Source organism: Puma concolor, chromosome B2 (assembly GCF_028749965.1).
Source record: "Puma concolor isolate L17-30 chromosome B2, mPumCon1.1.hap2, whole genome shotgun sequence".
In the NCBI taxonomy this organism is placed as follows: domain Eukaryota; kingdom Metazoa; phylum Chordata; class Mammalia; order Carnivora; family Felidae; genus Puma; species Puma concolor.
In genome coordinates, this window is record NC_141671.1 from 113,054,164 (window position 1) to 113,081,769 (window position 27,606).

At 34.6% G+C, this 27,606-nt stretch overlaps 1 protein-coding gene and 1 long non-coding RNA gene across 29 annotated transcripts in view; one reads left to right on the forward strand and one right to left on the reverse strand.

Moving 5' to 3' along the window:
- Positions 1 to 8,132, forward strand: part of LOC147581187 (uncharacterized) — a 48,982-nt gene extending 40,850 nt beyond the window's left edge. The window contains exon 5 of the long non-coding RNA XR_015251512.1: positions 6,644 to 8,132. This is a non-coding gene — a long non-coding RNA (uncharacterized LOC147581187). The remainder of the gene's footprint in view (positions 1 to 6,643) is intronic.
- The window catches only part of TRDN (triadin), a 400,175-nt gene that overhangs the window by 265,516 nt on the left and 107,053 nt on the right, over positions 1 to 27,606 (reverse strand). For 26 of the 28 annotated variants that reach the window (XM_086707737.1, XM_086707740.1, XM_086707723.1 and 23 more), the window contains 4 exons: positions 22,076 to 22,123; positions 18,359 to 18,418; positions 9,789 to 9,959; positions 3,880 to 3,939 (listed from right to left, as the gene is read on the reverse strand). In XM_086707737.1, coding sequence (XP_086563863.1) covers positions 3,880 to 3,939; positions 9,789 to 9,959; positions 18,359 to 18,418; positions 22,076 to 22,123 — 339 coding nt within the window. The remainder of the gene's footprint in view (positions 1 to 3,879; positions 3,940 to 9,788; positions 9,960 to 18,358; positions 18,419 to 22,075; positions 22,124 to 27,606) is intronic. The other 2 variants (XM_086707736.1, XM_086707734.1) reach the window with 2 other exon arrangements.

Genomic DNA, 27,606 nt, shown 5'->3' on the forward strand with positions numbered 1-27,606 from the left:
TTTCAGGTATATCTTAGCTAAAAAAAATGCTAATGGTATCTTTGTCAGAAGTATTTTATTTAATGGGATAGAAAAGAAAAACTTGGGACATATGTCATGGTGTCAGTACATTTCATTAATGAGGTTTTTTCAAATCTCAGCCATGATTTGGGCTACTTTTGAGGGTGTGGCAACATTGCACAAGGGAAATATTTTATCCCAAAAGGAAAAAATCAAATTATAGTTTAAAAAACTCATTACCAATAATTAATAATGAACTCTAGCTAAACAATAACAGGTGTTCTACTAATCCCAAACAGAAACAGATGGAAGCACAAATGTTTTATAAATACTGGATACATGCAGAGCAATAAGCTTGGCAGGAATTGTTTTATTCTCTAATTGTCAGTCAGAGTCAAAGTCTTATCACTTGCGTTTTCTCTAAATTAATATGCCCAGATTAAATCTTGTTTCTCATTCCTCATTTTTCAAAACACACGCCATATTTAGTGCTTTCTAACTCCATCGTATGTATTGTCTCACCAACAAAAGAAATATCAGAAATTTTCCTTCTGTACACTTATGAACTTTTACATTACCTGTTACATGAAACAATAGCCATACCATACAGGTTTCCCTTCTCCAGATTCTTCTGTTTCACCCCTTGAAATGCTGAAAAACACTAATTCTCCAGAAATACTCATCTACATATTCTTTAATTTCTTATACATTATAGAAATAAATCTTCAAAATCATGAATGTAGGTAGATGAAATAAACTAGGAAAGCAGTTAGAAAGGTAATAAATGATATTAAGAAATCTAATCTGGGCATCAGGCTCAGTCTGTTGAATGTCTGACTCCTGATATCTGCTCAGGTCATGATATCACAGTTTGTGAGTTTGATCCCTACATTGGGCTCTGCACTGACATCATGGGGCCTGCTGGGGATTCTCTCCTTCTCTCTGCCCCTCTCTCTCTCTCTTTCTCAAAATAAATGCATAAACTTTAATAAAAATCTAATCATATAGCACTTGGGAATTATTTTCATGGGTTAGGATACTAGATAGTGCTACAGATCTGAACTCATGGCTATTTAGAAAATGTTCACATATGACTTTAAAAGACCTCCCCCTGTATGGTTAATAGAGGAATTCTCAACTTATGTAGACATGGTTTCACTGTTCCTTCTGATCTTGATCTGCTGTTAAATTTTGGAAAAGATCTGATTAGCTTTGTGACTGTTAAACGCTTAGCATCTCTCATTGACTTTGACAGTGTATGGTTCTCTCTGTCCTGTGATTTTCTTAGAAATTGTATTTTATGATCAATTAGTTCTATCAATAACTTGGGTGACACAAAGAACACATTATTTTCCTCAAATAATAAAATTTAAAAACACATGCTCATTAACAATATTGATTCATGTTGCATATAAGTAAACAGTTGATCTTTACAAAGCAAAATATGCGTAGAATGTAACTCTCTTAAACCATCACAGATAAATAAAATGGGCAACAAATCTCTTACCTAAAATGGACTTAATGGTGTGTATAGACTGAGCATTGTCAATGTTAAGTTTCTTTCAGACAGGCTGTGCTAAATTGAATGATTTAAGAAATAAAGTTATAATAGTATTTTGTGCCTCTCCTTAGATGCTTTGTCAGCAAATTTGCAAGGCTTTTAAAAATGTTTTTAATGTTTATTTTTGAGAGAGAGAGACAGACAGACTGAGAGCAGGGGAGGAGCAGAGAGAGGGGGAGACACAAAATTGGAAACAGGTTCCAGGTCCTGAGCTGTCAGCACAGAGCCTGATGTGGAGCTTGAACTCACAAACCATGAGATCATGACCTGAACCAAATTCCGATGCTTAACCAACTGAGCAACCCAGGTGCCTCTAATTTTGCAAGGTTTTTACTGTGACCCCTATTTTATTTTATTTTATTTTATTTTATTTATTTTATTTTATTTTATTTTATTTTATTTTGACTTATTTTTATATATTATTTTTTTAAATATAATTTATTGTCAAGTTGGCTAACATACAGTGCATACATGTGCTCTTGGTTTTGCGGGTAGATTCCAGTGATTCACCTACATATAACACCCAGTGCTCATCCCAACAAATGCCCTCCTCAATGCCCATCACCCTCTCTCCCCTCTCCACATCCCCCCATCAACCCTCAGTTTGTTCTTTGTATTTAAGAGTCTCTTATGGTTTGCCTCCCTCCCTCTCTGTTTGTAACTATTTTTCCCCTTCCCTTCATCCATTGTCTTCTGTTAAGTTTCTCAAGTTCCACATATGAGTGAAAACATATGATATCTGTCTTTCTCTGACTGACTTATTTCACTTAGCATAATACTCTCCAGTTCCATCCATGTTGCTGCAAACGGCAGGATTTCCTTCTTTCTCATTGCCAAGTAGTATTCCATTGCATATATAAACCACATCTTCTTTATCCATTCATCAGTTGATGAACATTAAGGTTTTTCCATAATTTGGCTGTTTTTGAAAGCACTGCTATAAATATTGGGGTACATGTGTCCCAAGAATCAGCACTCCTGTATCCTTTGGATAAATTTCTAGTAGTGCTATTGCTGACTGTGACCCCAATTTTAAATGTAAAGACACTGAAGATCAAGTGGAGTTTAATGATTTGCTCAAGGTCCAAGGCTAGAAAAGGATGGGGTCAAGAATCACATCTGTATTTATGTCCTAAGCCCTCTTTTTTTACTATACTAAACTACTTTCCTGATGTTTCTTTCTAAGGTTATTATGATGCTATATACATATGTTAGCATTAATCATTTTTACAAAGTGAGTCATCATCCAAGTGAATCACCATATTTTTCAGTGTTTTCCCCCTTATTTCAGTTTCTAACTCAGTAAGGAAGTAAACAAAAAAGAGAAAGAAGATTAAGAAAATGAAGAAGAGAAGGGAGGAAATTGGCTTGCATAAGTTATTAGAATTAACTAAATTTTCCTGAAACTCAAAGTTCTCATGATCTTCTAATTTTCTAGGACCTAGATGTATTATATATTTGTCTTAAATATGATATGCCCATTTGCCGATATACGTATGGATGTAATTATACATTTTAGAGAGATTTCCATATAAAATAGCTTAGAACCAAAATATAGTTTGCTTTAAGCAATTAGCTTCAATTATTCTATTGTAAATTAGTTCTATCCTTGGCAATACCATCTTCTTAGAATTGTTTCCCCAAACATAACATAGTATTATCAGTCTTTAAATCTGCAAAAGGCCTAGCACAAGCAATCAAGTTATTCATTGTTAATTAAGATATTAGTAAAGAATCCCTTGTTACACTCTGGGCAACAATTAAAGATAGGAGAGATAATAGATAAATTCCTTTCAATAAAAAGACTTCCCATTGTGTTGACTATTAGCTCTGAGGTTGACTAGCTCCATCAATAGTAGTTCTCCAGAGTAGCTAACCCTTCCATATGTGAGAAAATACAAAGTGTTGAAGTAAATGAAATATCTGAATTGTGACAGATTTAATATAAATTTTTTTCAATATTAAAAAAAGGATACTTTTATCATCATAGGTCTTCTAAGTTTACCAGAAATAAAATGTTTCACCTCTTCACTCCAAGATATTATTAAAGATATTAGCACTTTTTTGTATATAAAGATATTAGAATTTTTTTTTAGCTTCTAACTGACTTCATTTACAATAGGCCATGCAGTAATAGAAAGTAAAATTAAAGGCCCTAATGCCAGTTATTACTTCTGCTTTTCATTGGTTTTATTCTAGAACTACACATGCATTATGCAATTTTTTAAAATGGAAATTCAGTTTAGTGCATAAAAAAGCCAGCAATCTTAGAAACAAAGACTATTAAAACAGACAAGTACAAAAATTGTTTGGAATACCTGGTTTTAAATCCCCACGGACAAACATGTCAATCATATATCGACAGAATGCATACTGATCTGACAGAGTAGAAAGAAAAAGAACGGAAGAATGTCATCAACACCTTTCTTCTTTCTAGGAAGAAATGGTTTAACAAAACAAACAAAACAGCACAATTCTATTTTAGTTACTACAATGTCTCCTGTGAAGGAATAGTTTGCACTCATATGAACACACAGGGGAAAAAAGACATAATAAATATAAGTCCATTTATTCCATACAAAAAAAATAGCTTTAAAAAATTGAAACAGAATAGTTCAGGGTAATATCATATAGTTGTCTTTTTTAAGTCAAAACATTTTTCATCAAATTCATTACAAAAGTCATCATATTAAAGCAATTTTTCTCATTGTTCATGTATATACTTCCATTAATGAAACAGAAGTTTTACAAGAGGAAATTATTTCCAACTTGGAACATTTTACCAATTATTCATTCTCAGCCCTTCTGCTAATTGTCTAAATGGAGCTGTAGAATGTTTTCCAGAAAAGGCAAGCAGGAAGGCTAACTCCTTTGCATTGTGTTAGAGGTTCTGCATGGAAATACTCTTAATTATAAGAGTACATGCAGAAGAACAGACTTTCAGCATTAAATGATACCATTGTTAACCTAATTAATCAGTAATCTTCACTGAAGATATCTTATAATCCTGACTAGTCTATGGTCTATGGTCTAAAAACAAAAACAAAACAAAAACAGAGAATTTGAGCATTTGGGGCAAACAATCAAAAATGATTTCAGGAATTTTTTTTTTTCTGTTCCCTCTAAATTAAAGACATTACAATGAACTTTAAATTCCCACATAACTTTAGATTCTGCTGAGGTCATTCCAACCCAAATTTTAGTTGGTGAATTATTCCAGAAGTTTTACCATATCTTCTTTAAAACTACATATTGTGAAATTAACCTTGTTGAAGATGATTGATTTACATTTTAATGTTTCTAAACAGGCATTTTATTGATCTAACAAATCCAAAGGCAGCTTCAGGACCAAGAGAGTTTATTCAATTTACACAACATGACACACCCTTAAGTCCTTGAAATTATGTACATTAAACATGTGAAATAATAAAACTTGTTACTTTATAATAAATATACATATAGTGATTTTTGTAAACCTTATTCCTTTAAAAGTATTAACAGTATTTTTAGGCTAATCCATTTTATTATGAAACTCTGCCAGGTCTTTGAAAAAAGAAATGTGGTTATTGAAGTAAATGTAAAATATAATCCTTTTCATTAGTACCTAAATATGAGTAAGCCAAAACTCATAAAGTTTCAAAAATTTGCCTGTATGTTGACTCTTGAATTACAGCACATTTCCCATAGGTAAGGTAGATGTTGGAAGGAGGCTAGTTCCCAGGTCAAGTCCAGGAACCTGTTTGTTCCTGTATACATTAATAACAGGACACGGGAATCCTATGGTACAGCAGAGAATTAAGATTCATGTAGAAAGTATTTTCTCTTTTCTGGACATAACTATTTTCCTGAGCAAATTCTAGAATGGGCAATTGGGCTCTCAGATATAGCAAAACGAAAAAACACACACTTCCCTTAAATGATAAATTTGAGGTGGGGAAGGGTGGACTTCCTGAAATTTTCAAGCTTTCTCTTTTGTTTCAGTACCTTAAGTGACTATATTCTTTTTAGATTTCTCCTTCCTATAATCAGAAGTTGTTCTCAAAGGGCAATTTAAAGATCAAAAAGATGGGGAATGTGTTATAATTCCATGGGTCTAAACACTAGGATATGCATTTTTAACAAACTCCTCAGAAGATTTAATTAGATCATTTTCCAGAATCACTGATATAAAATCTCCCCATTTTTTATTTTTCATTTACATTGAATCCTACTGGCACTATAGTCTTCAGCAACAGCAACAGAGAGTATATTCATGTGAAAAGTTTAGAATGCAGGGACTACTTAAAATTTGAAGGGCTTGGACAATCCCCCAAAATGAAATGATGCTCTCTGCCGCAAGTGGTGATGGCATATTTATACACATAACATGTGAAATAGTATATTGAATTAACTAAAATCTTCATGCTTCAGAGTTTGTTTTTTTGTTTTAACTGAATGCTGACAGTGACATGAAACTATTTAACCTATATTTTAAATTATTACCAAAGTAAAATGCTTACATGTATTATACCAGTATTTTCCGGCTCTAAGAGTCGTCTTTCATTTAATTAATGCACCAATCATCCTATGTGTTTCCAATTTAAGAAAGAAAATCCTTTACTAATTCAAAACATGTCTATTTTCTTAATCTAGAAAATTGTTTGAGTTATAATACTTAACAGGTTTCTGTTTAACTTGAGTGATGTTGTGATGTTGCAGTCTAATGGCACAAGTAGGAAGATGAGAGGGTATTTTTACAATATTTTAAATCAAGAATTTTTAAATATTTTAAATTAGGATGCCCATTTCTGTCCGTCCTGAGTGTTGACCTTAACAATGTGCCAGAATTCTAGGCACGTATATGTTGGGCAGTCTCAAGGGTGTCTGTTTCACCTGTCTAAGGATAAAGCAAAACTAAGTCTTCCTAATATGGAAGCTTCATTTTATAGAAATGCTTCCTTAAATGCAACTGAAATATTAGACTAGGAAAATTTTCCTAAAGAAAATATGAACAGTTCTATTATTATAGCTTTCACAGTTTTGTGATAATAATTCATGGAATTTCATATGTGGTCACCATTTCTTAATATTTTTTTCTCCCAGATGAACACCTTCTAAGAATCACACATGCTGGCCATTTCTCCCCTCCTCAAGGAGCAGTGATGGATGTTATTCAGCTGCTACCTTGTCATGTTGCCCATGGAGTGGCAGCAGAGAGAAAATGCATTCTGGGTGCAGAATGTCAACAGAAAGGAAATTTTAAAAAATCTCTTATGAGCATGGGGCATGTGTGGTCTGGTACTCTATGGTTGATTCCCATTAGCTATACTCTCTCTGCCTGCCACAAATATGTAGATAGTTGTTAAAAAGAAGAAAATGAAGGAGGAGGATGAAAAGGATAATGAAAAGGAAGAATGAGAATAGCAGTCAGGAGGTTTGATTTTTTTTTTTTTTCCCTCTCCACACTTCTGCCACAGACATAAAAGCGAAGACTGATCATGCCAGCCCTTCTTACCCTTTTTAAACAGATTAAGATTGGTCCATAGAAACTAGATTATGCGGTACATAAGGGTGTGTAGAAGTGTATGGTAGGCTGGTACATACCTATGCATCTTATTCCCAGTGCTTTAAGTGGAAATATATAAAATTAAAAGTAACTTCATGTGAATGTATTTGCATGTTTACTATATAATTTAAAAACTGCCAATAAATGTGTCTGCTCCATGTAAAAATCTGTTTCCAGTGAAAGACTTGTAGGCCTTTGATTTACAAAAAACAAAAACAAAAACAAAAAAACAACAAACTATTTAGAAATCTATTTGAAAAGAACTCGAATTCATTAAGACTAACTTACACTAAGCAAATAAATAATCCCTTCCCCACAGAAGGGATCCCCACTAAATCATCAATACAAGAGTCTCAAAATGAAGGCCACCTCACAAATAGATTATTTAAAAAACACTGCATCTTTGTGTATCGTGTTCAGTTGAAACCATAATGTGATAAGTTTTTTATGAATAAATGTTCTTAAATCTTTGCTTAATTAAAACAAATAATGTATTTATGTGTCTGGCCAGCTATCAGAAGTATAGTTTTGATTATTTACTTAATGATACAATTATTTAATTGATGCTAGCTGTCTTAATGGGGAGTCTTACTTTAGCAAATGCATTTACTTAGCTGATAAAATCACATTTGTGCTTTTGTTTCTGACTCTAAGTGATATTCGAATGTCCTTTTAATAGATAAATAGCTCTTTACATGGAAATGAAAACAGTAGATTGAAAATGAAAATGGTATTAGAATGTTATCTTTAGTAATTCTGATTACTGATAAGAATAAAATACAATATATGTGACCTGGAAAATAAACCTTATTTTAAAATGCTCTAGTGATGTGTCTAGAGCATCAATAAAATATGCCACACCCCCCCCAAGAAAAACCAAGGATACTAAAAATGGACATCAAAAAGTTTATTCATGTTCCAAGTTGCTAGATAAATATTTTAATACTCCTATATATAACTGGCATGAATTTTTACATACTGTGTTTATGGACAAAAATAAAAATATACTTGGTATGTTTCAGCTGATTTCATGTGATTATTTTCATTTTTAAGGGGCAATCTAAAATGTAAAGTATTTTAGGACCTTGATGATCACTTTAAAATAGATCGGTGAGTCAGAAGATTAATTTTCTTATTTTCTATCACAGCAAAATGTTGCATTCAAAATATTTTATCTTTACTTACTATAATTTTTTCTGCCCCAAAGATTTCAGAAAAAATATAAAGTTTTAAGAGAGGTAATAACCAATTTTTAAAAATTTTTTCAAGACAATATAATCATTTTTTAAATTGAAGAAAGATCTTAGTGATCCAAAGTTTTAATCCCACTCTTTTTGTTAGTGATCTACAAAATTTTAAATTTAGGTAATTTTCATTTATTTCAAAATTTGCAGATCACACACACAAAAACAAAGAGACAGAGGTTTTTTCTTCTTTCTTTTTTAAAATATATTTTCAAAAAACATATATCTTTTGCCAGATAAATTTATATTGTGAATTCAAGGAAAAAAGGGATTCAAAGACAAAATTCAAGGGCAGATTACAAAGACAAATACCACATGATCTCACTTATATGTGGAATCAAAAAGAAAAGTGTGGATTGCAAATTTCAGCTTATGTTTTATAATGGTGAAAATTTTTCAGTTTCAGTGTCCAACTAGCTTACTCAGTAATAAAGTTTTCAAATTTTTAAATGAAAATCTCATAGAAAACATTCCTTAATTTTAGTCCTCAAATACAATCATTCAAAACTACCAAGGTAAAGGAAAGTATTATTTTGCAACACCCCTAAAAAACATTTATAGGAATAGTCCCAACTGAGTAATCCCACATTCTGTATGGGCAGTCTTAGGACTCTATAGCAGCATAGCGCCAGGAATGGACTCGGGTAGAAGAGATTCAACAAAGGGCAGAGATGAGGGACGAGCCCTCAGCTGCCCTCTTGAAACTCCACCCTTTTATTTTCATAGCATGTGTCCACAAAAAGTTTCAGGCTTATATTCCATCTCCATTTAAATGCTCTATTTCCGTGAAGTAGGGCTGTAAGTTTGACATCACTCTTATGAAGAGCAGCACAGTGTCAGATACAGAGATTTCTACAGTCCTAAATTTAGTCAGTGGAAGCTGGCAAAGAAGCTTGAGAGTTCTCTTTCCCATAACTTTCTGCCTATTAAATTAACTGAATTTAATAATTCAATATATATTCCAAATTATATGCTCTTGCAGAGGCAACAGGAATGTATGGAGAGTTTTTATACTTATTCTCCAAGATCTGAACATATATTGCTTAAAAAAAACTCCTGTAAAATTGTCATTTTTCCTGGACTGCTGTCTCCAAAGAGTAGGACACACAAAATTGTTTTTCCACCTCTTAATAGAAACCTCGTGTCTCAAGAATTTAAAATTTTTCCTCACGATTTGAATAACTTGAGATACTAACTCAAATCCTCTTTTACAAATACCTCACATTGCATCTTTAGATATGGAACATATTTTAGTCTTCCTATAAATACGTTTTAATTCCCAATTATTGCATCGCCTTTCAGGTAATATTAACTGATAGACATCTTTTTACTCCTATTTGAAGTCTGATCTTAGTCTTTTTGAGTTTTTAATTTTATTGTATCTGCTTCTTGCCCAAAATTCTCTTAGAACCTCTGGCCACCTCCTCTGAATGTTTACCTTTCTGTTCATGCTTGGACACAGCTGCGGTCTCTTTTCCCTCCTTCTCCTTGGGCTTAGGTGATGGTCTCTGTACTTCTTTGACTTTTGCGGCTGTTTGCTTCACTTTCTCTTGTTTCCCACCTTTCACTTCCTTTTTAATCTTCTCTTCGGTCTTTGTTTTCCTCTCTTCTGTACAGAGTTAAAGACAAATTGGATTATTTTTGTTTGTTTACCAATCATCTTTTATTGATTGTTAAGAACAATTTAGAAAGAGAGAGACAAGAAAAACAATAGAAAAATAGTGTCTCTGGTTTGCTCAGTCGGTTGAGCATCTGACTTTGGCTCAGGTCATGATCTTGAGGTTCGTGAGTTCAAGTCCCACATCGGGCTGGCTGTTGTCAGCAAAAAGTCTGTTTCAGAGCCTCTGTCCTTCTTTCCTTGCCCCTTCCCTGCTTGTGCTCTCTCAAAAATAAATAAGATAAAATAACATAAAACGTTAAAAAAAAAGAAAAAATAGCATTCCTCACATATGTACTTGTGACTACTATCTAAGTTTTATATCGTCCATGAAGTGACATGTTAGAGTACTTAAAAAAGAAATGTAGCTCACTTGCAAGTTGGGCACATTCTTAATTTGTACATGAAAACATTATCTTTTAGGTAGCCACGAGCTTAGCATATCAACAAAGAGGCATTTGAAATACACAGAATTTGTACAGACAGGCATGTTCAGCAAAAGGCAATGCCCATACCAAAGAGCCAAGTATATATATATACTATATACTATATATAGTATATATACATATATATATATATATATATATATATATATATATAGTAACAAGGATATAATCATTTTGTTCCACAACTGAAATATGTTTAAAAAAATTTTTAATGAATGTTTATCTGTTTTTGAGAGCATGTGAGAGAGACAGAACACAAGTTGGGAAGGAGTAGAGAGGGAGGAAAACACAGAATCTGAAGCAGGATCCAGGCTCTGAGCTGTTAGCACAGAGCCCAACGCAGGGCTTGAACTCATGGAGTGTGAGATCATGACTTAAGCTGAAGTCAGACGCTCAACCAACTGAGCCACCCAGGCACTCCAATCCATAACTCAAATATCTTAGAAGTCATTCAAAAAGGGCACTTGGGTGACTCAAACTTCTAACTTCCGCTCAGGTCATGATCTCATGGTTTGTGAGTTCCAGCCCCACCTTGGGCTCTGCACCGACATTGTAGAGCTTGTCTGGATTCTCTCTCTCTCTCTCTCTCTCTCTCTCTTGCTATTTGCCCCTCCCCCACTTGTGTGCTCACACATGCATGCTCTCTTTCTCTCTCTCTCTCTCAAAATAAATAAACTTTAAAAAAGCCATTCAAGAAACTGAACATAATATATGTTTTTAAATAACTATTAAGAGTACAAATGTGAAATTGCTGTAGTGGTAGAGACTAATAGAAATGAAACAATAAAATCCATTAAAGGATAACTCAGGGACATTCAGTCTATAATGACTTGACTTTAAAGAGATGGAAAAAGAGCAGAAATTGAGATACTAGCTCCTGCTTATCTTAAATCAGAAATGCTAATTTTAATGACTTTTAAAACCCTTAAATATATCCTAGTGAACAGAAAGGGCTATAACTTAGAAACTATTATGTGAATTATAACATATATGCATATATATTCTATACACATATATACTTATTTTGATATTCTATGCATTTGGGGGGAAGGAACTGGGAATATGAACTGATCAGTTCATGAATCTTTCAATTACTTTATAAAAGACAACAATAATATAGCACACACTAGTGGGAAATCGTTTATAAAGATGCTACATATTGGACATTACTTATTCAAGGGGCCACACGTAATCACTGGACCCCATAGTAAGACTACTGCAATGTGGACTCTCTTGTGTCATTTGTCAATGTAATAGATAGGCTTTATTGTCACTCATGTTGAAAATTTTGATGAAAATATTATAATCAAGTTTCCTGGCTTTAGTACCCTAAGCAATAATTTGAGACTAATGCAAGATAATATTGTGAGGTCCCATGAGAAGAAGAATGAAAATGATAATGCCTGATGCTTGCAAAACCAAAATCATCTGTGGTACTGCATTTAATTGAACGGGCCAAACTTCCCAAAGCACTGTTCCTCACAAACTTTGCAGGAAGATGATGCTACGTGTTAGAAGTACAGGGATATCCCTATGATCCAGTAAATACGGAAACACTAAACTAAACCATTTTTTTAAAGTTTTTATTTATTTATTTTGAGAGAGAAAGAGCACACAGGGGAGGGGCAGAGAGAGAGGGAGAGAGAGAATCCTAAGCAGGCTCCTCATATCAGTGTATACCCCAACGTGGGTCCAGAGCCCAGGAATCAGGAGATCATGACCTGAGCTGAAATCAAGAGTCAGATGCTTAACCAACTCAGATACCCAGGAACCCCAAAAGAGTTTTTTTTTTTAACTATGATATTTCTCAAAGCTAAAGTATATTGAGAATCTTCAAAGAGGGGGATTATTATGTGCATTGTTTTCCAAAGTTACTTAGTCATAAAACTCTTACACAAAAATGACCCTATTACTCCACAAATTTCCAATGTCTTTGTGGCTTCTGTAACTATACTCAGTTGAGGATTTTCTTCTACTTCCTTTAAACCATTTTTAAATCTCTTTTGCTGGTTACTGCTCTTTCCTACAGCAGATTAATAGATTTCCGTGTCTGAAACCATCAGCTCTCTGCAAATACTATAAATCAGCATACTTCCAGAACCTCACACCAAATATTTGTTAGTTTCTAACTGCAGAGAAAGTTCCCCTGAGATGCCAACACCACCACAGGCTCATACAATTTACCTTTGCTCACCTAAGGAACCCTTCCAGAGAGTTTACCATGGCATGGGCTCAGAGCGAGCTGCTGGCGCTCTAAGGATTAACAGGATAATATTCCTATCTGTAAAAAAAGCTTAGTATAACATTTAAAACCCTGCTAGATCTGGGGGCGTCTGGGTGGCTCATTCAATTAAGCATCTGGTTTTGGCTCCGATCATGATCCTGCGGTTCATGGTTCCGAGCCCCGCATCGGACTCTGTGCTGACAGCTCCGACCTTGGAGCCTGCCTCGGATTCTACGTCTCCCTCTCTCTCTGCCCAGCTCCTGCTTACGCTCTGTCTTTCAAAAATGAATAAATGTTTAAAAAAAAAATCCCACAAGATCTGGCCCTGTCCTATCTCTCCTCTCATAGCACCCTTCCAAAAGTTTCTTCCTCCACTAGACTACTTTTTTTATCTTGAATATCTCATTGTGTTTTCTATATGAGTAATGCTTCCAGGCTTCATTCTTTATGTTTTCTTTGTTTTGCACATATACACATTCCTTTGCACACAATACATAGGCAACAAAGGGCAATGCCATTGGAATTAATCATTCCTTCTCCTGAGTTTTGACTTGCCTCAACTTTTGCTAAAACACACCTGTTTTTCCTTACTATATACCTTGTATTACAAATGATTATTCACACATCTCTCTTCCCTACCAGACAGAGCAACTTGAGGATAAGGACTATATTATTCATTTTTGTAGCATTGTAATGTCTAGCACAGTGCTTTTTTCAGAGAAAACACAAACGTTTACTGAATTAGTAATTTTGATCAAGAAAACAAGTATGCATTTTACTATATTCAGATCAAGTGTACATATAGTGATAAACAGATTGTATATGTAAATGTGTGTTTAAAATGAACTTGACAAAACTTGAAAAATTTGCCAAGTGGTTTTTTTGTTTATACTTTTTGTGTGTGAAACTGTTATTTTCCTTGTGTTAAATGACACCTACCCACTTGTAGGTAGCACCTGATTTAATCTTAACATCATACTATGGAATTAGCAATATATGAAATTCAGATCTACCTTTAATGTCATTATAATTTACAAATGAGCAAAGATAATTTTCTTCAAGTCACGACCACCTCTAAAACAAACTTATTTTCATCAAATGATTTTAAGTATAAAATTTTGTTATTATCCTTACTTATTTTAGATATTTGTCAGTGATCTTCATATTGGAAACAAGTAAATTTGCCTGGCATTAAAATGGGTAAGAACTCGAAAATGATGTGGATATAATGGGGAAACTACCATGAAACCCTGTTGTTTGCTTTTTATTTCTAAAAAAGAACTTAAGAGCTCTTAGGAGCACTTAGGAGCTCACTAAGGAATGGAAAAACAAAAAAGTATTGTCATGGTATATTCAAATCACCCAGTCTTTTTTTTGTTAATGTTTATTTATTTATTTTGAGAGAGAGAGAGAGAGAGAGAGAGAGAGGAGAGAGCAGGGGAGGAGCAGACAGAGAGGGAGAGAATCCCAGGCAGGCTTAGCTCCCTCAGCCCAGAACCCAACAGCAGGGCTCAATATCACAAACCGTGAAATTATGACCTGAGTCGAAATCAAGAGTCAGACACTTAACTGACTGAGCCACCCAGGAGCCCTTCACATCACCTAGTTCTATGTAGGAAGAAATTTAATTCATGATTTTTGTCAAATAAAAAATTAAATGGTCTAATCAAATGAAAGACATTAGCATATTTGATTCATTTTGGAATTAGCATTACCCATTAGTGACTGTACTCGAATCAAAATGTCTTATGCCAAAGTAGGAAAACCACATTATCCAGTAAACATATTGACATACTATTCATTTTTGGAGTTAAATAACAAATTTCAACTCTCATTCATTAAGAAACTGCTAACTGCTTAACTTCTCTGTTACTCAAGTTTCTCCCATTAAAAAAAAAAATAACACTGTAGCTATTTCTTCCTTTAAGGAAGCTGTGGAGATAAGTAAAACACATGAGCAAAAGAATTTGGAAACTGCAAAATAAGTACATACGCATTTCTAATATTAAATCCTTATACCCTGCATTCCTAGAGCTCTTTGGAGTTTTCCTAGAACTTATATTTTGATGTATAACAGGAATTACTATATTATACTCCCTTTACAGATGAGAAATGTAGGAATGAAGAAGCCATTTGTCAAACATGGTGCAACCAATGAGGCAAGAGTAGAAGTAGTAGAACCAAAATGCCTAACCCATTTCCCCACTATAATCAATTGCATAATGTTATTCATATTAATCCATGAGGATGATACAAAAAACATATTGTAAGACATATGAGGGGAGACATAAATATACACAAACCAGTGAAAACAATGGAAAGTCTTCAGAAAGTGATCAAAATAGTAACCTCCCCTACTTCACCAAATACACATATGTCTAAAGATGGCTATTTACAGGCCAGTGCGACAGCCTGCCCTGAACTTGGCTTACCCCACTCACTTCTCTTGCCATCATTTTATTCTACTTCTTCCCAGTCTTTGTTGTTTTTAATGAACTGTAGGAATAGGCTACTTTTCACAATAGATATGAGGTTCTACACATGTACCAGGGTAGATGGAAAGACCTATTTTTCCCCAAGAGGATGTCCTGACATGGTTCAGCAAATTGCAGCTCTTTGACAGGCTGGACTTGAAACAGAGCAAGAAACATGCTATGTTCCATGGCAGTGCCTTTGGAAATCAAAGTCTTCTGATGGAGAGTTTTATTTTAACTCTGGTCATACCTTTCAAATAGAATAGGTTATCTTTGTTTCTAACTTAATTATCACATGCTATAATGTATGCCTTTTTTTTTATATTTTTTTTTTTTAATTTTTTTTTTTCAACGTTTATTTATTTTTGGGACAGAGAGAGACAGAGCATGAACGGGGGAGGGGCAGAGAGAGAGGGAGACACAGAATCGGAAACAGGCTCCAAGCCATCAGCCCAGAGCCTGACGCGGGGCTCGAACTCACGGACCGCGAGATCGTGACCTGGCTGAAGTCGGACGCTTAACCGACTGCGCCACCCAGGCGCCCCATGTATGCCTTTTTAATCTTACTCTGTTTTCTCCCAAATTATACAAAGAGCATTTCCTACGTATTTACTATATTCCTAACATAATGTATAAATACATACATAAAATAAAAAGGGAAATTATATTTATGTGTGTGTGTGTATGCACACCCACAATTTATACATATATAGGTTGATTACATCTATCTCCTCCATAAGAATATAAGTATGTAAGCAAAATATTTGTGATATGTGGCAGCCCAGGGTGACTCAGGATGGCCCCCAGTGATCTCCACTTTCTGATATTTATATGCTTGTGTAATCCTTTCCCCTTGAATATGGACTAGCCTGCACATTTGCTGCTAACCAATAGCATGTACTTCCATGACTGTCTACATAAGATTATTTCTGTCTTACTAGCTGGTTCTATCTCTTGCTAAATTTGACAAGGCCAGCTGTCATATTAGTGGTACTCGTTTGAAAAGGAATTGAGAATGGTTTCCAGCCAACAAAGAAAGATTTGGGGCCCTGACTCAACAGGCCATGAAGGGCTGAATCTTGTCAACAATCATGTAAATGAATTTGAAAATTTGAATCCTTCCCCAGTTGAGCCTTCAGATGGGACTGCAGCTTTGTCTAACAAATTAATCACAGTCTTGTGAGAGACTGTGAAGCAGAGAACTGAGCTAAGCCATGCCCAGATTTTTGAGACACAAAAGCTGAGATAATAAATGTGTGTTGACTTAAGTTTCTAAATTTGTGGTAATTTTTTCACACCAATAAATAATTAGTACAGGATTAAATAGATATTTGTTGAAGGATAATTGATGCTTGAAGACCTTTAATTATCTTTGGAAAAAATACTAGATTTATACTCAGTTCACCTGGGATTTTGCCTTAGTTCAATTACATATTAGTTATGCAAACTGGCCAAATTGTTTTTTCCTCCCTGGAGGTCAGTTTGTTCATCTGTTAAGTTAGGTAATTAAGTGAGACGATATCTAACATCCCTGCCAGCTTCAAGATTTCATATACATTTGAGTTTATTTTCATTCAAATCTGTCAAACAGAAGAGAACCAAATAGAATAAAATAATACATATTTAGTTATAAATTTCATCCTGAGACTAAATTCATGCTACCTTCTAGAAAACAAAGTCTTGGTTTATAATCCATCTATCTTTAATACACTGATATTTGGTTATCTCATGAAAAATATTTAGTAAAAAATATGTCTGCCTCAAATATTTAAATATTTTGCATTGTGTAGATAAACACCTTGAATTTTGAAAGTAGATTCCAATGTTTATCTAAGTGATTAGTCCCTTGAAAATACTGAATTGAAATTTCTAAAAATTATTGTTCACAAAATGCGTGCATTTTACAAAAAGAAAAAGGAATTTAAATTTAGGAGATAAGATTGAACTATCACTTAGAATCCATATTTGTTTAACATCAAACAATTGGCAAATAAATTTAGCATACTATATTTATAATTTAATATTTATGTAATCCTCCAAAATACATAACATTACATTGATATTCTAATTGATTTGGGGGGAGTATATTATTAAGATACTTTTGATCTTCGATGGCTTAAAATATCAATCAAGATATATGCATTACCTTTCTTCTTGAAAAAAACAAATCCTGAATTTGAAATTTCTAAAATTAGTGCTCGCTTCGGCAGCACATATACTGAAATTTCTAAAATTAATCCAAAGTGTACTGCTGGTCAAAAGCTATAAGCCAAATATATTGTGCCAGTTTCCCATCGCTATAGTAACAAATAACCACAAACTTAGCTGCTTAACATAATATCCATTTAATATCTCCCAATTTCCAAAGTTCAAAAGTCTTGGCACAATGTGGCTCAAGTAGGTTTTCTGGTTAGGGTGCACAAGGCTAAAATCAAATTGCCAGCAGGGTTGCATTATTTACTGGAATTCAACATGTTGGCAAAATTCTTCTCCCACTGTTCACGTGCTCCCCCCAAGTTTCAAGCTAGCAATGGGTGGCAAGTCCTTCTCACACTTCAAATCAGTCTTTCTCTTCCGTCACATGTCTATGCTTTAAAGATTTGTGAGATTACATTTAGCCTACCTGGATAATCCAGGATAATCTCCCTATTTTAGAGAAAACTATTTCCAAAAGTCTCTTTGCCATGTAATGTAACATATCCATGAGGATGACTGCAAGTGGTAAAGTTCTTGGGGTTCCAAATTCTTCCTACCACATATGGGAATACTCTTCATCATTTTCTAACATTTCCAGATGCTCTATTATTTTAAGTATTTAGTTTTATTATTCTTTTTTATTATTCAATTTTACATGTAAGGCCAAATTAATTTTTATGTACAGGAAATGTTGAATGCATATAATCAGTCAGCTACCTGACACCCAAAATATAATCTTTTAAAGTTTATTTACTTATTTTGAGAGAGAGAGAACACAAGCAGGAGAGGGGTGGTTAGAGAGGGAAAGAGAGAAAGAGAGAATCCCAAGCAGGCTCTGCGCTGTCAGTACAGAGCTGGACATGGGGCTTAAACTCATGAACCATGAGATCATGACCTAGGCCAAAACCAAGAGTTGGACTCTTAACTGACTGAGCCACCCAGGTACCCCCGCAAAGTGTAATCTTTTAAAGTAAAAAGAATGATTATATAAACTATAAAAGGAAAAGTTACCTTTTGCCACTGTCTTTGTTTCCGGTTTTTCTTTTTTCTCAATTTTTTCCTTGTGAGTTGCTTAAACAGAAAAAATTTATATTAGTACACACTTTAAATAGATTTCAAGACCAAGCTTTCTCTTTATCTCAGCTTTATAGCCACCAAATTATGTACGATTTTGAAGATTGATGATATTAATGAGACTGATTTAGAAATAAGAAAAAATTACCAATATAATAACAACTATATAAAATCCAATTTAAAAGACTTGGCATAAAGATTTAGAAAGCATTTTGAAAGCTAACCTCACTCTCCTTTTTAAAGTTATTATTCTAAATAGATTAAGTTTTCAAGAAAGATAAACAGAGAGAGAGAGCAGTTTTATAATAATTTGTCAAAAGATATTATATTATCATGATGAAACACTTTCTTTATGATTAATTAAAATAAATATTTCAATCCAAATTAGAGCTTGGATTAAGAGCAGTGTTTCTCAACAAGGACGTAATTGACATTTGGGGAAAAATAATTTCTTACTATAAGGGACTGTCTTATGTGTTGAAAAATGCTTAGCATCTCTGGTCCCTGCTAACCAAATGTCCTCCACTCCAATGACATTTTGACAGCCAAAAAGTTTTTTTTTTTTTTTTTTTTTTTTTTTTTTTTTTTTTTTACCCAAGTAAGCCCTAAGAAATAGCATCTTTGGTAGAGAATGACCAAAAAAAAATCATAAATTATATAATCATAAATGATTACTGATCGAGTGCAGCTTCTTAAACGAATAGTATTTGACATACTTGAAACATTATACCTTCTCACTGTTTATGTAACAAATTAATAAATCAATATAAATTTATTTTCCTAGCTTCTATGAAGTAAAGGTGCTCTGAGACATACAGGAGCTTGTGCAGGTTAGTCATAATTCATTAATCTGTGTAATTTGGTAGTTTCCCAAATCACCACACAATTTACAGCATTTATGTATTATTTATTGGAGAATAATGGGAATTAAAGAAATTATAGAAAACTAAATGAAAAAAATAAGAGATTTAATTAAACAGGTGGGTTAAAGAACCAAATTTTTCACATTAAAAATGAGAGTCCCAATTATTTCCATTTCTCCAACTATAAAATAATAACATTAATGTCCATCAACTTTACTTGTATTATAAAAGACAAAATGTGCTTCAATATGTATTTAACAAACTATTGTTTTAAAACACAGTTGATGAACAGTTTCCCCAGAATCTTGGAGGGATAAGGCAAATCTCACAGAAAGCTTCTCGCACGATGCTCAGTTGAAGACCAAGTGACCCCTGCAGTTGCAAGTTCACCGAGAGAGAGCAGATGACACCCCTTCCAGGGTTTCAGCCTTTCTACCTCTCAGCCTGCCCCACAGCCATTCCCACTACCATTTGGAATTATGGGGAAGAGCCTGGACAGTGTTAGGTGAAGGAGCATGATGCCAAGCCAAGAAAGGCCCAATTCACATAAGGACATGGGGTTGCAGTGTAATGACTTACTTCATAAAAAGCAAACTTCTTTAATTGGTATATAATGAAGTAAAGGACACTTACAATAAAGTATTTTATTCTGCTTTCCAATATGAAAATTTCCTGTAATGTTTCTAATTTGAGTGACAAATTCTTGATTATTTTGTAATACAAATATTTAGCTGCTGTGAAAGTTGAAAAAAATCATATGAAATATCAGATTATTTCATTTAGTCAGAGTATAAAGAACCTAATGCCAATAATTCCGCATAACTTAACAGTAGAAGGGAAATAGACACCTGTTTCTAGAACAAAGAAGGTAGCTGTATTGAAATTAGTATATATCATCACTGAATAAACACTAATAAACTAATAACTATTTAATTCAAAATTTTAAATATGAGTATAGAATAAAGAAGATTGAAACATGTTCCCATGGATCTGATTCCTAAAATATTATAAAACATTCTATCTGACTGGAATGTTGCACAGGAAATAGCACAGCAGTCTATGCATATTGTGGACATATGAATCAGCTGAAATCTAGCACAAAGATCCTAGACATGATCCACTCTAACACAAGAGCAACAAAAAAATGAAATTGGAGATTTATTTCACATCATACATTGAAATGGATTTTTTGATGATTTAAGGTTACATGTGAAATATGAAACTAAATTTAAAAACTTAAGGAAATATTAGCAACTGTTGAATTAATTTTTGAATGAAGATTCAAAAACAGAAACACCAAAAGAAAATAAAACATATCTAGCCATATAAAAAGTCAAGAATCTAAACACACACACACACACACACACACACACACACACACACACACACGTACGTATATACACATATATGCATTCACACATATCCACTCACACAGAAATCCTGAAATTAATTATGAAACCTGAGGAAAATATTTGAAAAAGTGACAGACCAGGAAAATATACCCAAATGACATGCACACATATCATCAGGAGAAATGAGTAATAAGTGTGAATATTTACATAAGAAAAATGTATTATTAAAATCATTCTTAAATCCTTAAATCTACAAATAATAAGTAGCTAAAAGATATAGTAGAAGAAAATATCTCCATTTACTCATTTTTTAAATTTTTTTTTTTAATGTTTATTTTTGAGAGAGACAGACAGAGCAAGCATGGGAGGGGCAGAGAGAGACAGAGACACAGAATCGGAAGCAGGCTCCAAGCTCTGAGCTGTCAGCACAGAGCATGACATGGGGCTCGAATCCACGAACCGTGAGATCATGACCTGAGATGAAATCGGACACTTAACTGACTCAGCCATCCAAGCACCCCAAGAAAGTACCTCCATTTCAATACCATGAAGCTTTTATTTTAAAATGAGGAAAACACCAGAGTGCCTGGGTGGCTCAGTCAGTTAAGCGTCCGACTTCAGCTTAGGTCATGATCTCTCAGTTTTGTGGGTTCAAGCCCTGCATCAGGCTCTGTGCTGACAGCTCAGAGCCTGGAGCCTGCTTCTGATTCTGTGTCTCCCTCTCTCTCTGCTCCTCTCTCCCCTCTCAAAAATAAATAAACATTAAAAAAAATGAGGAAAATACCTATTTACTGATATGGAAAGGTCTTTAACATATATTATTAAATTATAAAAGCCAGAATATAGGACACATTATATTTTGTGTAAAAAGTGGAGAAACAGCAAGCTATATTCTCTTATAAATGCATATTGAAGTTTTGAAAGATGCACATAAAACCCATAAAAGGGGTTTGCTGTGTGTACGTGTGGGTAGGATAGAATGCTACTGGAGGGCTGAGAACCAGGCGGGAGGAAGCTTTTCATAATGTATCTTTACCTACTGAACAATGAGTCTATATTACAGATTCTAAACAAATACATAAAAATTAATTCTTTAAATTCCAGTCTTATAGGTAATTAAAGAATGCAAGTTAAAATAATGAGTATACTTTCTCACCTATCAAATCGAAAAAATATTTTGTGAAATAATATCTTCACTGTTAGTTAAAGCGGTCTCACAACTGCCAGGGGAAAAATGAATACATTTCTAGAAAGTAAATTGGTAACCAAGTTGGAGTCTCAAATATTTTATTTACTTCAGCCTATGAATTACTCTTTATAGATTCAATTCTAAGGACAATATCAAAATATAATTTTAAAAATAAAATCTTACGTAAAGAAGAAGAGGTCAAAGAGGGAGGAACCAGTGTGTAAGGACAGCAGTAAGAACAATTCCATACCTTTCTTTTCAGCTTTTTCTTTTTCTTTTGGTTTTTCTTTGTGTGTAACTGGAAAGAAATAGACAATATTTTTCACTTAAATAAAAGAATAAATAATAAGATGTTTGCATGGCAATTTTTGATGTCAAAAACTTGTCTGCTGCTTTTGAAAATCTTTTTTAACTGGAACGAAGTTTTACATAGTTAGATGTTTAAATATTAAGATAATTATAAATTTTTTATTTCTATTTTTATTTCATACCCAAGCACAAACTTGTACCAAAACCAGGTGTGATTGCAAAAGTAAGAATACACCTCAGCTTTTTCAAATCCTTAACTTCAATTTAAGTAGAAAACTTTAAAAACTTATGCCATATGCCAGAGGATCCTAGCTCGATACGAGAGAAACACTAAAATATAAGGACAGAAATGCAGAGAGATAATTTTCTGAATCTGATGCAAAGTATAATCAAACTAAATTACATATGTTACTCTTCTACAGAAACGTTCCCCACCCAAAATTTTTGAAAATATTCTGGTATGAGATTAGAATGACACCAAATCCCCTTACAGAAAACTACATTTAATTTACTCTGAGCTGAGATCCAATTAGTTAATACAGGAGAGCTCAAATTTAAGTCAAAAAATTTCCCCATAATTTAGTCATAACTCTTATTAATGGCACGTCCAATTGTCAGTCTAGAAACGTGGGAGTCATCTAGGATTCATCTTTTATTTTCCACTTCTGTTCATTTGCCAAACTCTTTCAATCTACCTTTCAATATACCTCTTACCCAACTTTTTTTTTTTATCCAATATTGCATTCTCTACTTGTCCTTTATTTACACAAAAATATAGAAGCACATGCTATGTGCTAAAGACTGGCAAGATAGACTCTATCCCTGTCATTGTGATGTCAACAAGTGGATGAATAATGGAGGCTAAACAAATAACTGCAAAGGTAGTTAATTGCAGTTGGTATAAATGCAGAAAAAATTTAGGGTGGCATTCAGAGACCTACAGTAGCCTGTGTATTACAGGAGTATCCCTTAGTAGAAGTGACATTTAAGAATGTGAAGATGAGAAGAAATTAACCTAGTAAGGGAGTTGGGAAGAGAAAAGGAAAGAGACCATTTCAAAATTTGGAGCAGAATGCCCTTCTTGGTATATCAGTATTACAAATATTATTATAATAACATTAACTATTCTCTTGAACCTTTAGATTTAGATCTTTCTCTCTCAGAGTAACCTTTCTAACAGGAAATTCTGATTATACTTTTGACCTGTTACAAATATTAGTATCTCCCTCATGGCTTAACATGTTATCTATTACATAGTAGGTGTTATATGAAATATAAAAATGTTACTGCTCTAATGATTTGACATTTGCATGTCAATCCCATCCTATCTACTTGAATTTCCCCTTGAACTTTACATTCCACTCATATCAAAACAAGTGCAGCTGCAAGCATGCCCTCCCCTCTACCTGCCTGTGCCTTATACTCGAATCCCCACTCTCACACTTCCTCTTGTCAATGCACCTTTTCAGTCCTGACACAGTTGTTCCTCCTTGTAAAGTGTTCTTTGATCTCTACTTATTTTATACACCAACTGAACCATGTGCATAATTCCATTTTAGCAATCAAATAATAATATTGCTAATGTCAGGACACCTAAGTGGCTCAGTCGGTTGAGCTTCTGACTCTTGATTTGCGCTCAAGTCATGATCTCACCGTTCATGAGATCAAGCCCCACATTGGGCTCTGAGCTGACAGCGTGGAGCCTGCTTGGGATTCTCTCTCTCTGTCTCTCTCTCTGTCTCTCTCTCTCTCTCTCTCTCCCTCTCTCTCTTTCTCTCCCTCTTCCCCACTCACACTCTCTCCCTCTCTCTCAAAATAAATAAATAAATAAATAAATAAATAAATAAATAAATAAATAAACAAACTTTAAACAATTTTTTTTTTCAACGTTTATTTATTTTTGGGACACAGAGAGACAGAGCATGAACGGGCGAGGGGCAGAGAGAGAGGGAGGCACAGAATAGGAAACAGGCTCCAGGCTCTGAGCCATCAGCCCAGAGCCCGACGCGGGGCTCGAACTCACGGACCGTGAGATCGTGACCTGGTTGAAGTCGGACGCTTAACCGACTGCGCCACCCAGGCGCCCCAATAAATAAACAAACTTTTAAAAATGTTGCCATTGTCCATATATCTGACTTCCTAGTAAGTGAAATCTCTTTAAAGACTATAGCATGTTGGGGCGCCTGGGTGGCGCAGTCGGTTAAGCGTCCGATTTCAGCCAGGTCACGATCTCGCGGTCCGTGAGTTCGAGCCCCGCGTCAGGCTCTGGGCTGATGGCTCAGAGACTGGAGCCTGTTTCCGATTCTGTGTCTCCCTCTCTCTCTGCCCCTCTCCCATTCATGCTCTGTCTCTCTCTGTCCCAAAAATAAATAAACGTTGAAAAAAAAAAAAAAAATTAAAAAAAAAAAAAAAAGACTATAGCATGTTATTTTATTTTTGTACCCTTGGCTGATCACTTGTCTGCCCCATAGTGGAGTTTTAATAGACTTTTTTGGAGTAAGCCAAATTCTAAAACATTATAAGAAAAACTGCTTTCATCTTCTAGTACAATTCTATTTATTAATGATATGGTATAGATATTATAAGCACTGCTTGTGTTTGGCCATTTAAAAATTTTCTAATTTATCAAAATTTCTTAAATAATTAAACCCCAGTGAAAAACAGAGGGGAAAAAATACACCTTAGAACATCTAGACATTATTTTTCCTTATATTTAATAGTCCTTTTAGGTGTTTCTGAGTTACTAAATTCAATATAAATATCTCACAAAAGAAAGAGAGGACATCAGCATTCACACATGACCACAAATAGCTTATATTGGTTCTTTTGGACCACTATTAATTAAGCTAAAAATTAAAAGAGAATCTTGGCAAAAACAAAGCCTCTTTTAAAAGTTCTCTAGAGGGAACCAAGTTTGCATGAGATAAGCTGTGCTTTTGGAACCTGATTGGCAAGATTCTCAAGAGAACACCTAATCTGTGTCTATGCTCCTGTGAAGGACCAGACCTCACCCACCTTGGACAGCTGGTTGTCCATTCCACTAAAGGATTTTCTGGCTGACGTGTGCACAGGCATAAATGGAAGAATTAATACAAAATCAAAAGAGCAAGGGGGCTGAATTCAGACTCAAATTAGCATAGTAATGCCTCGTTCCTGTTACCCTGGGGGAAAATCTGGTTCCTCACAGTCTAAGTTTTGATTTACAGACACAGTCCTGTATGCTGAAATTTCATTATCCCCCTCAGAAATGGTACCATAACATTGCTCAGTGAAACAGCTGGACCCCTGTGCTCTAGGGAGCTGTTCAAAATGGCAGACAGCCAGTAAAGCTTCTTGGATGAAAACTTCAAACTTTGGCAAGACTGAGCTCAAATACCAAGTTTAAAGTTTCTTTTATCAAAACAATGCAGCCATCAGTAACTGACTTAATAATCACTCTAAGATTAAAAAAATAATTTTCTACAAAAAACTGTTTACTTGTGTACCTCTTTGCTTAGACACTACAAACTGACAGTTTTCAACTGCAAGAAAAAAGTACCTTCCTTTCACCAGCTCTGTTTGGCAAGTTACATCTTAGCCAGGACAGTTTTAGCTCAGGACAAAATAAGCTTGTTGCACCTGCTGGAGCTTAATTTGCTTGTCATCCTTATTTACAAGAAACAAAAGTCTCTTCAGTATACTGATAATTAAAAACAAATGGAATCCACCAGTTGGAATGGCCCTGATGTTTGGCATCAGAGCTGGCATGGCCCTGCTGTTCCTGCACTTGCCCAGACTCTGACCTTTCCCTGACCAGAACATTCAGCTCAACTTAACTCTGCAGCAGCCTCTCGCCCACCCCATGTGGTCCCTCTCCAGCATTCTGCAAGCTGTGCTCTGTGCTTTTACAGAGTGTGGCCCTGGCAACCTGCCGGACAAGCCCTGTGTCCTTTTCTGAATGTACCAGAGCTCACAGTGCACCTGACTCTGAGGTTCTTATCAGGCAAACCCTCCCTAGGGGCCAAAACTGTAAGGATTCAGTGCCAGACTGCCCGAGTCCTTTTGCTGATCTCTCTGTTCTCAGTTGGAAAAAATCAAAAGTTTGGTGCTAAATTTTTTTTCAGTACTGATGTGCCTAGGCTTTAGTCAACACTAAACAGTGTCAGATATACTCTTGGTTAGTATGTATGTCTCTGTATGTATGTATTTATCTATTTATTTTGTAACTAATTTGTAGAATTTCCATTCTGTGTTAAGGCAAGATGATCTACACATTCTAAGTGGTAATGATGGACTCAATAGAAAAGCACTCCTGAGTAGAGAAACTTGTCAAAGATTATATTACTCATTTTTCCTAAAGGACAAATTTATCATTTTTTATTTAAAATAAGCACACAATTTTAGAGCTGATAGGAGCAGTTAGCCTGAACTTCTTTGCCCCTGGATAAGAAAACACTGCCTCAAAAGAGGCTATGGCAGAGGAGAATAAGAATACAGTGTGATCAAATTGCCAAACTAGTACTCTTCCCCCAACTATGCTACCTTGTCCATGCAGGTCCTGTGCAGACTAGAAACTTGTTCTTATGAGCCAAGGTGTCTGGTTGGACTCTCCAAGCTTGTTACCTACAATCAATCCTGCAATAATATACATGCTTCTTTTTCATAATAAAATTACATTTATTTATGCATTAAAGTGCAGATTAGGCAAATTGCCCCAAATTACAATATCATCTGATAAATGCTCTAAATCACAAAGTACATATTTAAATTCCAAAATATTGGTTTTACTGTGAATTCTGATTTAATTGTATGGGTAATTTTCCCTTCACCTGGGGCTCCAGAACTGTAATCACTTCCTCAAAAGTGAGCAATCACTATGGAGGAGGTGATGCATAGATATTTGTAGATATCTCATTTCCAGGTTTATCTTTCACAGCTGTCAGAGAGAAAAAAGAAAATATATTTTGTACTTTAAAGAGTCAATTAAGTATGACTGAGAGAAGGCAAAAATAAAAGTTTATACAATATAGGCTGACTAAATTAGTCTGTGGTCTTTGAGAGCATTTTTATAAAGGGCTCCAGGATATTTAGATACATTTTAATGTCCTGTCCTCTTTGGCTTTTGAGCCTCATCTTCAGCAAAATCCTTTGCCAGGCTCTGGTTCCAGTCCTATAATTATTTCCCAGAAACAACCCTAAGCCAGTCAATCAGGATTATTATTCTAAATTACCCTTTCAAAAAAATGTTCTTCTGACCGCATGTGATACTGACCACATTGGTTTGCATAGTCTCAAAAGATGTATTGGAGTCCTAATCCGGTACCTGAGAATGTGACCTTATAGTTGGAAATAGAGTCTTTATAGAGGTAATCAAGTTAAAATGAAGTCATTACGGTGGTCTTTAATTCAATATTATGGGTGTCCTTATGAAAAGGGAAAATTTGGACACAGAGATAGATATGCACCGAAGGAAAAAGCAGAGATGTAGGGAGA